General features: G+C 58.4%; 1 protein-coding gene across 2 annotated transcripts in view; it reads left to right on the top strand.

Annotated features, from left to right (window-relative positions):
- Nucleotides 1-17,314, top strand: part of RAB11FIP3 (RAB11 family interacting protein 3) — a 59,502-nt gene that overhangs the window by 26,176 nt on the left and 16,012 nt on the right. The window contains exons 2-5 of one of the 2 annotated variants that reach the window (XM_027527740.1): nt 1,462-1,555; nt 6,501-6,592; nt 13,066-13,223; nt 15,924-16,073. In XM_027527740.1, the coding sequence (XP_027383541.1) occupies nt 1,462-1,555; nt 6,501-6,592; nt 13,066-13,223; nt 15,924-16,073 (494 nt within the window). Of the gene's footprint in view, nt 1-1,461; nt 1,556-6,500; nt 6,593-10,868; nt 10,976-13,065; nt 13,224-15,923; nt 16,074-17,314 lie in introns of those variants that run through there. The other variant, XM_027527741.1, reaches the window with a different exon arrangement.

Raw genomic sequence — 17,314 nt, 5'->3', positions numbered from 1 at the left:
GTCAGTATTCAAGTTTGTAATTATTTTTTAAATGAGAGTAAAATTTTTTAAAATTAGAGGTCAGATGCAAGAAGTCCCCGAGTGGTGGGGCAGGTCAGTGTGTCTCCTGAGTCTCCTAGTGAGTCTTCTCCTCTTGAAGACAGCAGGTCCCCTGTTTGTCAGGGTCCCTGGATTGGGTTTTGCTGGTCACACCCCCTGTAGTGTTGGCATGTGTGGCTTTGATCATAGTTGTTCAGACACTAAGTTGTGTCCAGCTCTTTGTGACCCCATGGACTGCAGCATGCCTGTCTTCCCTGTCCTTCACCATCTCCTGGAGTTTGTTCAAACTCCTGTCCATTGAGTCAGTGATGCCATCCAACCATCTCGTCCTCTGTCATCCCCTTCTCCTCCCGCCTTCAGTCTTTCCCAGCATCAGGTCTTTTCCAGGGAGTTGGCTCTTCACATCAGGTGGCCAAAGTATAAATCACTTGTTTTTTGCATATTCAAAGGGTTTCTTCCCTTTTCCTTTAAAGTCTAAGAAATATACCGGAGTAAGTCTTAGGTGAGGCGTTTAGGGTTGGGAGTTGATACTTGTAGGTACCCAGTATATTCTCTCGATCTGCACCTGAAACATGGTAACTCCACTTCAATAAAAATAATAATATAATAAAGTAAAATCTCAAGGAAAAAACAATTATGTCGTTAAAAGCTATTTTTTAATTCTAGGGAACTTTTCCTAAGTATGGTTTTGTCTTGTTTATTTCGGCTGCTCTGGGTCCTCGCTGTGGCCTGTGGACGTCTCTCTAGCAGCAGCCCTCCGGCTTAGTTGCCCTGAGGCGTGTGGGATCTTAGTTGCTGGACCAGGGATCAAACTTGTGTTCCCCGAATTAAAAGTTAGATTCTCAACCACTTTAGCACCAGGAAAGTCCCAGTGTCTGTCTGATGAATTTTTCCTGGAAGATAATTGATTGGCAGTGTTGTCTAATGGTGTGTTTTAAAAAGCAAAAGTATTAAATTTTGATGAAATCCAGTTTATACTTCGAAACAAACTTGCCTTCTTTTAGGGGACTTTCATTCTCTGGAGTGTCACGTGTGCATCGTCCTGCTTCTTTGTCATTTCTGATGTCCGCCGTCTGCTTGCTGGGGTCCCTTTACCGAGGTGTCTGCTGGGAGGCCTGTGGCAGCGCTGGCCTCTGCTGTGTGATTGGCTGCAGTTGTGCTGGGACGGCAGTGCACCCAGGAAGCGCGGCGGCGGCCTGCGCGCGGGGTCTCGGGCTGCGGGTCGTGGTCCTGGGCCCTGTTGGCGGCGCCTGCCCAGAGGAGGCCCAGGCCCTGGCTGGAGCTGTGGCTGGCAGTCCTGTCAGAGTACCAGACGGCCCGACTCCTCAGCGCCGCCCCTCGTAAGCTGGCTGCTCCTCTGAGCGTGGGGACGGCCACATGCAGAGTGACAGCTCGGGTAACCTGCTCGCTTGGCTGTTGCAGGTGACGGACCTCACGAGGTACTTGGATCCCAGTGGGCTCGGCGTGATTAGCTTCGAAGACTTCTACCGGGGGATTGAGGCGATCAGGAATGGAGGTGAGTTGCCCACCCCTTCCTCGTTCCCTCCCCTCTGCCTCCCTGTTAGCGACCCCCAGTCCCAGCTCCCCTGCTGAGCTTCAGGCCCCCGCCCCCATCTTTGCCCCTCATGGCCCGCCCTCCAGGGTCCCCTGGCTCAGCTACTCATCCGTGGTGTTGGACGTGCGTCTGCTGCCCCCGGAAGTCTTCATGGAAACCAAACATACAAAAACATCGCAAGACCCACAGTGAACACCCCCCACCATGTATTTGCTGTCCGCAGTCTGCAGGCAGCGTCGCATGTCCACCTGTCCACCTGTCCATCTCTTTGTTTCAGTGGGATGGGTTTTAGGTCAGTTCACCACCACGCACTCCCCCAGTCACCGGGTCCTGTGTGTGTCATTACCCAGAGTTTGGTAGTGGTTTGCAGTCTCCTTTGGGGTACAAATTCTCCTTTAGAGAAGTGCACAGATCTTCAGTGAGCCCTTCTGTGAATGGTGACATCCTCCCACGGGGGGTGCAGACCCCTGCTCAGAGCTTTCCCCGCCCCCGGACAATTCTCTGCCAGCCTGCTGAGACCCTGCCCTCCCGCCTCGCCTCCTCAGCTGGTCTCCATCAGCACACGTCAGCCTGGCCGCTGTGGGCTTCTCATAAACACACCGTCAGCTGTGCTGCAGCGTCGGCTTTACCCACCTGTAACGCTCGCTACCCACAGGTGCCGCTGCATGTCAGGGCTCCCTAGTGTGAGCTGTGCTCGCTTGTGTGCCTAGGTGCTTTACCTGTCCACCCCCAGGCAGTGGCAGCAGTCTGTCTCCAGTGTCTGCCCCCCACGTGATGGGCAACAGTCTCTGCAGTGTGGGGCCCTGATAATGAACCTCCTAGTGACATCAGGTCCAAGTCTGGGACGCGTTGTCAGGGCTCTGGGACCTGTGCAGTGTGCCCAGATTCACGCGTGCCCCTCGTTGGAGCCCCGCACGCGGGGTGAGGAGTCTCTGTGTACAGGGCTGCAGCTGCTGGTTGGGCTTGGTCCCTGGGGTCCTGGGATCAGTGGGGAGGTCATGTGTCCTAGAGGGCGGTGGTCCTGTTGGTGTTTGTCTCCAGCAGCTTCTTTTTGCCTTCACTCCCACGGGACATGTTGGCTGTAAGTTGAAGGTGACGGGAGTCGGCTCCAGGACTGGTGGGTCACGGGAGAAGCCTTTGCAGCTAGTCTGAGGGTCTAGGGGTGGGAAGGCGGTGGGAGCATGCGGTCAAGCCCGGGACACCAGAAAACGGGCGCTCGTGCCAGGAAAAACAAGGTGCAGCGCAGGGGAAGCCTGCTTCTGGAGGGGCTCAGCCAGCGGGGCCAGTGTGTGCGTAGTCGCAGTGATTAAAGAGCTGAGCACTCAGGTGACTGGAGACCAGCACCACGCTGCCCTATGGGCCCAGGGCAGACGTCCTGGAGCTCGGGAGACTTGAGGGACACGGCCCTGTTTAGCACCCGCTGGCCATTCTTGGCCTGTGGCCCGGTTCATCTCCCAGCCTCGCGTGGGAGGTCAGTCCACTCCTCAAGCCCACTGTGGGTGACCAAGGAGCAGCCACTGCCCACCAGGCACCGGCCCCGCCTATGGGCGGGATGCGTCCTGTAATTTACCGATAGGGGTGATGCATCATGGTTCCCCGGGCCAAGGGTCAAAGGGGCTGGGAGGAGCTTGGCATCTCCACGCCTTCCAGCTGGGGCTTCCACTGCGTGGGCAGGGAGGAGCCCCAAACAGTGGCCAGCGAGCGACGGTGCCTGAGCCTTCTGTGTGGCTCTGGGGCTCTCTCTGAGCCCTGTCCACGATTCTGTTGCTCTGCTCTGATGGCCCACGGGTGACGAGAAAGGGAGCAAGTTCTGCTGTAGGAATTCCTGGGGGCTCGTGACTTGCGAGGCCCCCACCCTGGACCTCAGGAGTCCGAATGTGCTCCTGAAAGACCCGTGACTGGGCGGGAGCGGCCAGAGTGGTCCCAGCTGTTCAGGAGGTGTGGGAGCGGCCAGCACTTCAGCTCCCGGAGCGAGCCAGGGCCAGGCCTCCGGGGGCCGCGCTGGTGGGGACGCCGTCCTTGCCTGTGGGGACCTTCTGGGCGGGTCAGGCTGTGGGCCCTGCTGTTCCTTTATTTGTTTGGCTGAGTGGCTTTTGGGATCTCAGTTCCCCGATCAGAGGTTGAACTTGGGTTCCGGCCGTAGAACCGTGGAGAATCCATTGGGCCACCAAGGAACTCCGCCTGCTTTTCCTTGCTTCTTTGGTAATCTGACGTCATCATTTAGCTTTTGTTGGGAATGGAGAGTGAAAATAAAAATAGAATAAAAGCAGGTCAGAGACGCTTTTGAAATTGTTAACTCACAGGGAGACGGAGAGTGTGCTCGCCCGGCCTGTGTTCAGCCAGAGTTCACCCCAGGCCGTCCTGCCCGCGCGCCTGCCGGGGCTGCCACGGCTGTGGGCGCGTCTGTCAGACGTGCGGCCTGTGGCCGGCACGGAGCGCTGACTCCATGTACTGACCCAGTTTTGCAGAAAAGCACAGGAGTTTGCTGTCCTCGCCACAGGCCTCGTTTCAGGAATAGAATGAGATTGAGGAGGGTGTTCCAAATGGGCCACTGCTTAGCTCGTCCCCCCACCAGGCTCTGATGGAGACTTGTTTTAGTTCTGTAGAGAAAACTGATAAAGAACCATATTGAGTTCCCATCCAGCTTGTAGAAACTCCCACTGCATTCACATCCCCTCCACCTCGGGGGCAGCACCTATCTCTGGAATCTGAGTCCACGTCCACCGTGGCTTCATGACTGGCTGTGTTCTGAAAGTTTTAGATCCTCTGTTTGGTTTTTGAAAGTGCAAGCAAGACTTAACATTTGAAAGTGAGAAGACAGGCAGTGTCAGCCTAGCCTTTTCTAGCTTTGTGCTGGGAAGCGGTCCTCTCCCTCCCCGGTCCATGGAAACCCTCTTGCTGTGGTTCTGCCGCTGGTCACCTGCTCTGGAGACCAGGCCTCCACACGGGGCCCGGGGGCTGGAGGCCGGCCAGCGCAGGCCCTGGGTCCAGTCCGCCACACTCCGAGGTGCCACCACAGCTGGTGACTCTCTTGGGAAGACGGCACAAGCAGCAGCAGCGGACGTGCCTCGGTTCTTCTGACGGGAGCCCCAAGGGTGCTGGGCCTTGAGTTGGCGGGGATGCCTCAGTACGCCTCAGTGACTGGACCTGTAGACGCTCGACTCTGCCAGGCTGTCGAGGGGAGCGTGACTGTTCCGCTCAGCCTGAGGGCTCTGAAAGCAGTGGCACCGTGGTCCTGTCACTGCTCTGTGCCAAGGGCCCCTCCCCAGGCGGTCCAGCGACCCCAGGCCACGGACCTCAGAGCCTAGCTGCGGGCTGATGACTTAGGTCCAGATGCTGGAGAAGAGCGTCCCCTGACCCAGGAGGCTGGTGCTGACGTCCCAGCATCCTTGCCCAGGCATGTCAGGGGCTGGCTGGTGCAGTTGGCCTCAGGGGCGTCCGGGTCACGTGACACACACTCATCACGGGCCTGGCGCGTGTGGACAGTTACTGCTGGCACCTGTGTTGTGCTCACAGCTTCGACGCCCTGCGTGTGGGTTTTCCTCAGGAGCAGCTCTCCGATAGCCACCGCCCAGAGTGAGCACAGGCCCCTGCGGGTGCCGGCGGCCCTGCCTTCCCCCTGGCCTGACCGTAGGCCCAAGTCCCCACAGCCCTTCCTGGGCTCATGCTTGCTAGAATGGCTCAGAGCCCTGGCAGGTGCTTTGCTGCCCGGTCCCTGTTGATTTGTGAGCAGCGGGGCACCGGGTCCGTCCGCTGGGCAGGGCCTGACGTGGGGGCGTCTGGGCCGTGCCACCCTCCTGGCTCCTGTGGGTGCTCCCAGCCCAAATTCCCTGACCCCCTCCGTCCAGGATGTGAGTGGAGGCTCCGTTCCATTGGTGGGACTGGTTAACCCCTGACCTTGGGAGATTACCTGTGTCTCCACTCCCTCCTTGTCCCAGGAGGTCAGAGGTCAGGGGTGGGGTGTAGGGTCCCCTGGCAACCAGCCCCCATCCTCTGAGAGTCACCTGAGTGGTGTAAACCCAGGTGAGGTTGAAGGGGCTTGTTATGCACAAAAGAAGCTCCTCTCATCCTCCACTCATGAAATCCCGGGTTCTCGGAGCTCTGTGCCGGAACGGGGACAAAGACCAGGTAGATGTTTGTCATGATGTCGGGATGTCTCTGCAGGGCAGCTGCAGAAACAAGGGTGTCGTGCCTGCTCCTTGGAACAGGCTTGGGCTGCTCAGAGGCTGGGGGCAGGGGACAGGGCGTTTCCTTCAGGAGGGTCGCTGCTGTGGGATCCTGTCTGAGAAGTGGGGTCTCTGCTGACATCAGTGTAACCCAGCGTGATGTGATGGAGTTTCCTTGAGACTCATTATAAAATAAAACATGTTGTAGACGATAAAGTAAAAAAAGGGGAAATGAAAGCCGTGCGAGTCTGGCACGCTGGACAGACGTTACCTCTTGACCCGACCCTCGCAGGAAAATACGGCGTCCGGGGCTTCCCTGGTGGTCCCACGGGTAGGGCCCTGTGCTCTCGGTGCCAAGGGCCCAGGTTCGCTCCCTGATTGGAGACCTGATCCCGAAGCCACACGGTGCGGCTAAAATAAATAAGTAAATAAATGAACTAATGGAAAGGGAGAATGGCATCTCGTTCCTTCTCGAGCTGGAGAGCACCGCAGAGCTCCGTGTCCTCCACCTTCTCCTTACAGCACAGAAACTCTGTGAGGAAGGACCCTCTTGCCATTCAGGCCCCCCCTCCACCAGAGCTGGCACGAAGCCAAGGCTCCAGGGGCTGCACTGCCTGCGGCCTCCCGCCCATGCCTCCCACAGCCACTCTGGCCCTACCCGTGCCCGCCCCGTGTGCCTGTCCCTGTGACACCATGGGGGTGCCTGGGGCTGCCGCTGAGCCGTCTCCTCTCTCCTGCAGATCCCGACAGCCCGCTATGCAGTGTCACACCTGCCCCCGACGAGGAGCTGCCTGCCTGCCCTGAGGAGTTCGATGACTTCGTGACCTTTGAGGCAAGTGGTTTTCCTGGGAGAGCGGAGAGGGAGTCTGATGGACACACACCCCCTGCCTTGTGTACCCTAAACCCTGTGTCACTTGCTGGCCCCTGGGGAGCGCCGTGCAGGGCAGGCAGGGGGCACTGTGACTGCCCAGTGGTCAGCAGGGGTCTGCTCTCCACGCTTTGCACCTGAGGCTGATGGCAGGAGGGCCCCTGGGGCCTGGGGTCAGCAGGGGCAGGCTCTCCTGTGTCATTGCTGGGCCCTTCTGCCAGGCCACTGGGATGTGTGGTGAGGGCCTTGTTTTATCAAAAACGTCCCTAGACCCAGAAAATGGGCCTGGGGACGCTTGACTTACATCTTGCTGCCTTCAGCCCCTGCCCCCAGGAGGGCGTCCCAGATGGCTCAGTGGGAAAAAATCTACCTGCCAGTGCAGGATTAGCTAAGTCGCTTCAGTCGTGTCTGACTCTGTGCGACCCCATAGACGGCAGCCCACCAGGCTCCCCAGTCCCTGGGATTCTCCAGGCAAGAATATTGGAGTAGGGTGCTATTTCCTTCCCCAGTGCATGAAAGTGAAAAGTGAAAGTGAAGTCGCTCAGTCGAGTTCCACTCTTCTCGACCCCATGGACTGCAGCCTACCAAGCTCCTCCGTCCATGGGATTTTCCAGGCAAGAGTACTGGAGTGGGGTGCCATCGCCTTCTCCGAATGCAGGATTAGCTGTATCTAATTAGTAGGAAACTCTGGTTTGACTCCTGGGTGGGAAAGATCCCCTGGAGAAGGAAATGACAACCCCCTCCAGTATTCTTGCTTAGAGAGTCCCATGGGTGGGTGAGCCTGACTGGCTATAGTCCACGGGGTCACAGAGTCGGACACGAGTGAGCAACTGAGCACGCGTGCAATGTGGGGAGAAGGTGTGTGAGTGGAGCCACAGAGGAGACCAGACAGCTTCATCACCGGGGTGGTGGGGGCAGAGGCTGGGAGGGCCCTGGTGGCTCCATGTGCAGTTTTTTTTCTGTTTTGGCCACACAGCACGTGGGAACCTTCGTTCCCTTACCAGGGGTCGAACCCATGCCCCCTGCATCGGAAGCCTGGAGTCTTAACCACTGGACCACCAGGGAATTCCCGAGGAATTTCCTTTTTAAAAAACACAGCTGTGGCAGCCCCTCAGCCTGCTGTTGCCCAGGGTGGGGTGTAGGGAGAGGGTGGGACTGAGGCCATGCCCTGACCCTCTGGGCGTTGGCTCCTTGGCAAGTGAGAGCCCCTCGGAGTGCTGACGGCCCACAGGACCCCTGCCCTCCACGGAGTCTCGGTGTCTTGTTTCCCTGCTCTGAGAAACTGGCCCTCAATGGTACAGGTGCACTTCCTGCCAGCCTGGGCCTCCAGGCCACCCGCAGCTGTTAAGCCCTCACAGCTCTGTCCCAGAGCCCCAGCCAGGCCTGAGCCCCTGAGGACAGGAACCGCCTGCCGTGCATCCCCACTCAGTAGCGACTGGTATCTTCGTTCTGGCTGTGACTGGGGGAGCCGGGCCAGTCGTGCTGCGTGGGGACCAGGTGCCCGCAGGCACGAGTGCTGGCTGTGAGGGGCGGCGTGGTCGGACAGGGAGGGTGTGCAGGCCCGGACACGTCAGCTGTCCAGCCCACCATCAGTCCTGGACCCTGGGGTAGCGAGTCGGGGAAGGCCCTGGAAGACCAAAACACCTGGAGCCTCCCAGCACAGCAGCTTGGGCCGGGAGAGGCTGCTTGTCTTTGAACGTCCAGGGAACCCTGGTCGCTTACCTGGTTGGCCAGCAGCTGACCTCTCCTGCCTGTTGACACCCCAGAGTATGCTTTGCCATCAGTGTCTTCCGTTCTGTTCTTCTCTGGTATCTCAGTTAGAGTGCTCTGTTGATTCTTTGTATTTTATGTGTACATGGGCATCGTGGGTTGAATCGTAGCCCCCAAAAGTCCACCGGAAGCCATGAAAGTCACCGTATTTGGAGACGAGATCTTTGCAGAGCTCATTATGCTAGGTAGGGTGGGCCCTGACTCCAGTGACCAGGGTCCTTGGAAGAGAAAGGGAGAGGGCTCACTGGAAGAAGGCGGTATGAGGACGGGGCAGAGCTGGAGGAACATGGCCTCCACAGGAGCTTCAGGAGGAATTCAGCCCTGCTGACACCTTCGCTTCCAACTTCTGCCTCCAGATCTATGGGGGAATACATTCCTGTTGCTTCCAGCCTCTGGTTTATGGAAATCGGATGCCCCAGGGAACTAGAATGACTTCTGTGATCCAGATTGTAAAAGGCGTCAACCCTGGGGCTGCCTCCTGGAGCCTGATGGAGCAGCCTTGGAGTGTTGTCCGGCCCCCGGCCCCCTTTTCTCTGCAGGGTGGACCCCTTGCAGGCCACAGGTGCGACCCTCCCTCCGTGGTGGTGCTTTGACTCCTGGGCAGGCCAGCCCCGCCTGGGGCTCATCACCTTCAGAAGGTGCGGGTGGGAGCCTGACAAAATGCAGCAGGACTGCTGCTCAGGTGTTTGGATCATAATTTGTTTTCAACAAGGAGGGAATATTTTAAGTTTTTGTTGTTGTTTCAAAAAAATAATACGCTTCGTTTTTTTCTAGCAGTTTTAGGTTTACAGAAGATGAAGCAGATAGTAACAGGGAGTTCCCGGTTCACCCTCCTCCACCCTGGCCTCCCTCCACACACACTGTCCCTGCCCTGAACATCTCCCACTTGTTGTGAAGGGAACCCGTATAGGTACGTTGTTACCGACGAAGCGCAGGGTTCCATCAGGGCTCCATCTTGGCAGTGCAGGATCTGTAGGTCTTAATAGTTGCAGTTTCACTGCTTTAAGAATCCTCTCTGCCCCCCAGGTTCGTCCCTTCCTCCCACCAGCACCAGAGACCTCTGAACTTGTACTGTCTCCATAGTTCTGCCCTTTCACGCTTTCGTAGACTTGGTTGAATCCGCAGCTTCGGGCCTTAAAGGTTCCTCCATGTGTTTTTTGCTTTTTAAGGTTTTAGATGTGATTTTGAGAGGAGTCGAATTAGGTGCTATACAGAGACTTGTAGCGGAGAAGGCAATGGCAACCCACTCCAGTACTCTTGCCTGGGAAATCCCATGGGCAGGGGAGCCTGGTGGGCTGCAGTCCATGGGGTCGCACAGAGTCAGACTCTACTGAGCGACTTCACTTTCACTTTTCACTTTCATGCATTGGAGAAGGAAATGGCAACTCACTCCAGTGTTCTTGCCTGGAGAATCCCAGGGACGGGGGAGCCTGGTGGGCTGCAGTCTATGGGGTCGCACAGAGTCGGACACGACTGAATCGACTTAGCAGCAGTAGCAGCAGCAAAGACTTGTAGAGAGCTGGGTTTTTTTTTTTTCCCGCTAAACTTTTGAATCGTGTAAGCCTAATAAGTCCTGTAAGAATATGAGTGAAGATGATGTGTATTACCGTCCAGTACCACATTTGGAGACCCCCTGCCTTTTGTTGATGTTCTGGTGGGGTCCAGCAGTGCTGGTCAGGGGTGCCCTGGGTGTAACACTGAGGGCCCCTCCCAGGGCCTCTCCTGCCTGTGACGGGGGGGCCTCTCCTGCCTGTGACGGGGTCTGTGGCTCCCAGCGTTTCCCCAAGCACCCGTGTGGCCCCAGCTTGTAGCAGAGCTCCCAGGAGAAAGGTGTTTCTTTGTTTTTGTATTTTGCCTCACCATGTGGCTTGCGGGATCTTATTAATCGTTCCCCAACCAGGATCTGAAACTGTGTCCTTGACAGTGAAAGTGCCCCCAGAGAATTCCCCAGAAGAAAATTTCTGATGTGGAGTTTCTAAGAAGGGACGGGGGCTGAGTGCAGGTTGTTGCTGAGGTTCTGTGATGGAGAAGGCGGCTGTGGGTGTGAATCTGAGCCCTTGAGGCAGAGAGCAGCTGGTGGAGGACTCTGCCCACAGGAGGGGGCGCAGGAGGGGCTGGACCCCTATCTGGACTGGCAATGAGTACTCTGAGTACGGGAAGATAGGAGTGGGCTCTGCTGTGCCTACTCTGGCTCCCTCCTCCTCCCACTCCCAACCTTATAAGAAGATGGGGAAATGGGCTTTTTGTACAAACTCTTATCAGAAGGGCTAGAAGAGCAAGAACAAAAGCCTCTCTGTTTTGAGAAATGTTTGTTAAAAGCCCAGCAAGCGTTTCCTGAACTTTGCCCCCTTGCCAGCCAGCGGAGCGCGTCTGGGAGCGGGTTAAACAACTGCTGAGGCTGTGATGGACCCTCAGGTGGACAGACAGAACCTCCGCACGCCCGGCCAGTAGGAGGCCGCTGGAGCTGCTGGCCGGCTGGACGGAGTGCCGGCACCCAGTTTCATGGGAAGGCCGTCTGCACACGCGCCTTTCCTGGAGCTGCTGTGTGGAGCCGGCCAGCCGGGCGGGTGTCTGAGGGTAAGAGAAGGCAGGGCCCCGGCCACGCTTGGCCCGGCCGCCGGTTCCCCTCAAAGGGACCGTGGCCGGATGGCGGGGCCTTGGGCAGGCCTGGCCGCCCCGGAGCTCCTCGCTGGGGGCGGTGCGTGCAAGCTCCCTGCCCACCGCGTTTGTTACCTGGTGAGGAAACAGCCAAGCGTTCTCAGGCGCACTGTGATTTCCTTGAACTCATCCTGACGAGTAGTTTATGGTCGTTTCTTTGGTGGCTTAGAGGGTGAGCTGGCGAAGCAAGGCCCGTCTGGCAGCACCAAGGCTGTGGAGGAAGGACTCCGAGCCCCTCTGTGCTCTTGCAGGGCCACCCCACACAGCTTCTGCCTCCTAAGGGCAGATTCACCAGCCCTCCCTGGAAAACATCCGGCTTGTGACGCTTATTCAGGGCAGCCTGACTCCAGGGAGAGACCAGCTGCCTTGTCCTCCTGGCCCCCTCAGCCCCCCTCAGATTTCACCCTGGGTCCTCCGGAAGCCCCAGGGCCTCCTGCCCAGGGGCCGCTCTGGGCCCTAGGGGCTGGTCCTCCTGTGGGAAGGAGCGTGGAAGGTGGGCGAGTGCTCCTCTCTGTCTGGCAGCTGGGATTAGCGTCTGCCTGGTCTTCCTGCACCGGCAGGGGAGGGGGGTGACTTCCATCCTAAGCTGTCCTGCAGAGCCCCAGTAGGAAGGCTCACTCAGGCTGCAGCCACGACTGCGGGGGAGGTCAGGCCTGCGCACCAAGCCCACCCCGCTTCTGCGCACCCAGCTGCCTGTGAGGACCGGGGCTCTGCTGCCCAGAGGAGCCTGTGCTGGGGTGCTGGCCTCGAGTCACACTCTGTCCCTGCGGGAAGCCCATGTCTCAGGTGTGTGGGCCCACCTGCTTCCGGTCGAGGGTGAGTGGGGGGTGAAAAGGGCCCCGGGCAGCTGTCCCTTGGGCCCGGGCAGTGGGTCCAGCCTCAACACCGCCGTGCCTGCCTGCAGGCTCAGCCCGGAGCCAGTCACTCAGTGGTCATGAGAAGCACAGTGGGGGCTCTTGAAGGGAGTCCTGGTTTCGGTTTTGAAGTGAGCACTCTGTGGATTACATAGTCGCCTGGGACTTGGAGAAGTATGGGAACAGGAGCGTCGAGAAAGGCCTGCAGTGGGGACCCCGGGCCTTCCCCGTCTCACGCTGCCCTGTACCAGCTGGCACACAGGCCCCCTTTCAGGCTGTCCCGCATCTGCCCTTGTGACGGCCACATTCTGAGAGGTGGTGACCTCGGGAAAGCTGCGTCTAGTCCCTGTTCTCTCCTCGAGGCGGCGCCGCTTGGATGCTCACCAGCTACACGGCTGGTGGACGGATCACATGACTGGTGGATGGCAGACGAGGCCGGACCTGGTCTCCACTGGGCATGGGTGTGGGGGCAGCCATGCGGGGCCCTCTGCCCCCCACCAAATCTCGTGGCAGAGCCCAAGGACAAAGTGCAGCCTCTCCAGCCTCTTCTCTGAAATCTCTCTCATTTGTCCATCGTTAACCAGCGTGAAAGCTTGGCTGCTTTGCTAACCAGTTGACCCTCAATTAAAGCTGAGGTTACGAAGTGAAGGCAACGTGTGTACTGGCTGTAAGTTCATTTGGACGGTCTGCAGATACCTACTTGGTGCTGGGTCCAAAGGAGTGAAAACACGGGTGTGTTTAGTGGGAAAGCAGCCCTTAACCAGTGAGTGTGATTGATCCAACAGTTGATGAATTCAGATTTTGAGGTTAGACCACGTAATTGAATTTCAGAGCAGTAGTCTGCACATACGTAGTAGTCGTTGGTGGGGACTTTTAAATTGAAAAAGGCATGTCCTTAGACTGTTGGACGTTTGTTAACAGGGTGGGTCATTCCAGTGCCGGGGGCCACAAAGGGCCGCCGGCTCTCCCGGTGTGTACCCTGGGATGCTGGGACACTTGTGTCTGCTTGAGGCATGTTTACATACACTACTAACTTTTTCTAAAGTCTGCCGTGAGCCACTGTTTCTGCTTGGAAGTGCAGGAGGGTCATCTCATGGACGCTCCCCGTCGCGGGCCCCTTCCGCGGCCGGGACTGACTCTGGGCGTCTCTCCTAGGCCAACGAGGTGACGGACAGCGCGTACATGGGCTCCGAGAGCACCTACAGCGAGTGTGAGACCTTCACGGACGAGGACACGGGCACGCTGGTGCCACCCGAGTGCCTGGACGCCGCTGAGGAGCCCGGGCACGGTGCCCTGCTGCTGCTGCCCGGCAGGTGCGTTCCCACCGCCTGCCCGGCCGGCAGGGTCACAGGGCCCTTGGGGAGTCCCGGCGGAGCCCGAGCCTGCGGAGGCCCTCCGGAGAGGCCGCGAGGCCGCCCGTTGGGTGCTCACGCGCAGTTGTGGGGGGATTCGCTTGGCAGTCAGGGCTTTGTCGTCACGGTCTTGCCTCTCATGACACAGAGAGAGATGCGCTCTTCGGGGCACGTCCTCACCTGGTCCAGAGGCACCGGGGGGTTGTCCTTGTTGTCAGCCGCACCGTGGGAATGTGTGCAGCTCCTTCATTTCCTGTCAGTGGGCCCTGGGCTCCGGGGCAGCGTGCAGTTTAGGTTTCCTGGATGAAGCTGCTTCATGTAAGCGTCATGTCTTTCTGTGCAGGCTTTGTCTTCGCGGATCCGGCTGTGCCTGGGGCTCGGTCTCGGCTATAGGGGTTACTGTGGGTCGGATGGTCTCAGGCAGCGTTGGGTGGCTCCCTGCCAGCCAGCTGCCCGCAGGCTCTGGCTGCTCCATCCTGGCAGCTCCTGGCATCGTCTGCTTCTCCATGTCCTGTCCTGGCGCAGAATGGCCGGTCCTCACCTAGGTCTCACAGGAGCCTGATGGGTGATGCCTTGCTGGCATGCTGCCTGGTGGAGACCCTCTCCCCTGCAGGCTGGTGCCCCTTTGTTGACAGCCGGGCTCTGCAGGCTGGTCCGCAAGAAATGGGACAGTGAGCGGGTGCTGCTCCTCAGTTCCGTGTCAGTTGTCTCGTGCAGACAGGCCTGGGTAGACCTGGCCTCCCAGGTCCTCTGGCCTCAGTGGTTGGAGCCCTTGCTGTGTCTCAGGGGTCCCCTCTGTCCAGGTGTGCTGCAAGCATGTTCCCCCCGCCACTTGTTCGGGGTAGCTTCTCATTCTCCGAGGCATCTGGTGTGTCTGTGGTTGGCTGCCTGTGCTGTTTCAGTCTCTGCTCACTCCACATCACTGCAGTGGTACTTGCACTTGTTTGAAAACTTTATTGTTTTGCCACTGTTCTCAGCCCTGCATCTCCTGTGTGTGCTGTGAGGCAGGGGTCACATCTCCCATCCTCGGGAGACAGAGGCATCAGGACGTCCATTGGCTCAGGCTCGGTTTGAAGCTTTCTCTTTGCTCGCTGGCCCCCGCGGTGGCCGAGTGTGTGTGCTGTGCTGGCCGGCCTGCTTAGCTGTGTGTGCCCTGCGTGGGTCAGCACCGCGTGGTTCCGGCGTCTGCGCTTCCAGCCCCCTCTCCAGGGCTGTCTGCTGCTTTGGCCTTGGTGCGTCCATGTGGATCCCAGACTCGGCTTGCCAGTCTCTGGGGAGGGCACCTGCTGGGCTGGGCAGGCGTGTGCTGGGTCCACAGGTTATTTGACAGAACCAGCATCTTGAAGTATGGGCTTCCCAATCTTCGAACATAGTTTATTGCTGCATTTACTGGAGTCTTCTTTGGCTTGCCATGGTGGGGGTGGCCATCTGGTGGGGGGCGGTCAGGTGTGCACAGTGGGCTCTCGGTTCTGCTGGGGCCAGAGGGACAGCTGTGGGGGCCTCGGGCCGAGCCCCGTGTGTGAGGACAGAGCCTGCGCGACTCCTCAGGGGCTGGGGAGAGAGGGTTACGATGCAGCACGTGGGGCTGGGGCACTGCCTTAGCGCAGCTTCCTAACCAGTGTTTTTAAGGTAATCAGGTAAGTTCGTTTAATTCCATCTGGGTTAAGTAACCAAAGCTGGAGAAATGCCAAACCCAGGAAACCATTATGAGGTCTTCGATTTTCTCTGAAACTTTCCAGCCTTGGTCTGTTGTGCTGCCTAAGCAGTGACTTGCTGTCAGGACGCACTGACATCGTGTGAGCCTCAGTGTGAGACGTACCTGAATCGGCGACAGGATGCCGATCTGAGCTGAGGTCACCTGTCTTCTTGTTGTCGTGGTGTATGCCGCGCTCGCGGCCTGCCCCAGGCCCCCATCACGAGGTGCACATCCCCTCTGATGTGGGGACATGCGCCTGGCCGCTCGCTGCCCCGAGCACCCGGATCCAACCCGCGGAGGCTGGGCAGGGTCCCTCTCGCCATGCAGGCAGCTTCCTGTCCCGGGTCTGGGCACGTGCACACACAAGCAGCTCGTCTGGAGAAACAGAAAGCAGCTCTGTGTGATCAGGCGGCTGTCGAGAGGAATCCCTTCTTCTTGGCTTCAGTGGCTGGCAGGTGGCAGGCAGACTCAGGGTGCTCTTCAGAGATGGCTGAGATCCTGAGCCCCCGGCTGGGTCACGGTGGAGCCCAAGCTGCGTGTGTGTGGCTGTGGGTCTGGGCAGAGGACGGACGGCCTCCGTGACCCCTGGGCCCCCCAAGGGGCAGCTCCAGTGCCTGCTCATGGGTTCTGGGGTGGGGGGCTGTGGTGAGGAGGGGGTCCGGCCCCGGCCAGGAGTGTCTGCGGGAGCTGGGGTGCAGTGAACCCTAGGCTCCAGGGCACCTGGTGACTGGAGGACACAGACCGTGAAGCTTTGGTTACGGACGTGGTGGTGTTGGGTCGGTTGGGCCAGGCGGAGTCCATGGGCAAAGTCAGTCACCTGAGTTTGTCTTTCCCAGCATGACTGCAGGAATAGGCGCCACTCACACGTGTGGTCGCCGTGGGCTCCGAACAGAGGCTCGGGTCACATCCGCAGCTCTGGGGTCCTCGGTCCCGAGGCGGCAGCTGACTCTCCTTTGCCTCCGCAGGTCCCACCTGCAGGGCCAGTCCGTGGTCGCGGTTATAGGTGGTGAGGAGCACTTCGAGGACTATGGCGAGGGCAGTGAGGCGGAGCTGTCCCCGGAGACCCTCTGCGGTGGGGACCGCGGCTGCAGGGATCCCGCCTTCCTCACTCCCAGGTAAAGGCTCCTGTTTGCAGGCTGGTCTCGTTCCCTGTGATGTAGCTGAGCAGTGCCACTGAGATTAGGGTTCCCGTTGGGGGGAATGTTGGCTGCAGCTCCTCTCATCCCGTCGTGGTCCCGTCTCCCTGTTTGAGAGGCCGAGGCCGAGCTCCAGGCATACAGACAGGGGACGCTTGGCTGTGCGTGTTTCTCAGCGCTGCTTGTGAATTGAGCTGTGATTTGCAGTAAGCTTGAGGCAGGCTGTGTGTGTGTGTGATATGTGTTGTGTGTGTGTGAGAGAGTGCGTGTGTGCTAGTGTGTGATGTGTGGGTGGTGTGTGTTGCCTGTTCTCTGTGTGTCACGTGTGTTCTGTGTGTGTGATGTGGGTGGTGTGTGTGATGAGGACTATGGCGAGGGCAGTGCGGAGCTGTCCCCAGAGACCCTCTGCAGTGGGGACCACGGCTGCAGGGGACACGGTGGGTGATGTGTGTGTAGCCTATTCTGTGTGTGTCACGTGTGTTGTGTGTGTGTCATGTGTGGTGTGTGTGTGGCCTGTTCTGTGTGTATCACGTGTGTTCTGTGTGTGTCGCGTATGTTGTGTGTGTGATGTGTCACGTGTGTTCTCTGTGTGTGTCGTGTGTGTTGTGTGTGTGATGTGTTCTTTCTGTGTGTGGCCTGTTCTGTGCGTGTCATGTGTATTGTGTGAGTAATGTGTGTGTTGTGTGTGTGCCCTGTTCTGTGTGTGTCACGTGTGTTCTCTGTGTGTTGCGTGTGTTCTCTGTGCGTGTCGTGTGTGTCCTGTGTGTGGCCTGTTCTGTGTGTGTCACGTGTGTTCTCTGTGTGTAGCCTGTCTTGTGTGTGTTGCGAGTGTTCTATGTGTGGTGTATGTGTAGCCTGTTCTGTGTGTGTCACGTGTGTTCTGTGTGATGTGTTCTGTGAGGGGGCTGTTGTGTGTGCGTCACTTGTGTTCTGTGTGTGTGGTGTGTGTGTGGCCTGTTCTGTGTGTGTGATATGTGTTCTGTGTGTGTGATGTGTTCTGTGTGTGGCCTGTTCTGTGTGTGTCGCGTGTGTTCTGTGTGTGGTGTATGTGTGGCCTGTTGTGGTGTGTCGCGTGTGTTCTGTGTGTGTTGTGTGTTCTGTGTGTGATGTGTTCTGTGGGGGGGCTGTTGTGTGCGCATCATGTGTGTCCTCTGTGTGTTGCGTGTGTGACGTGTGTGGTGTGTGGCCTGTTCTCTGTGTGTCACGTGTGTGGTGTGTGT

Source organism: Bos indicus x Bos taurus, chromosome 25, assembly GCF_003369695.1.
Source record: "Bos indicus x Bos taurus breed Angus x Brahman F1 hybrid chromosome 25, Bos_hybrid_MaternalHap_v2.0, whole genome shotgun sequence".
Lineage (NCBI taxonomy): Eukaryota > Metazoa > Chordata > Mammalia > Artiodactyla > Bovidae > Bos > Bos indicus x Bos taurus.
The sequence above is the reverse complement of the archived record's forward strand: the minus strand, read 5'-3'. Positions and strand labels throughout refer to the sequence as shown.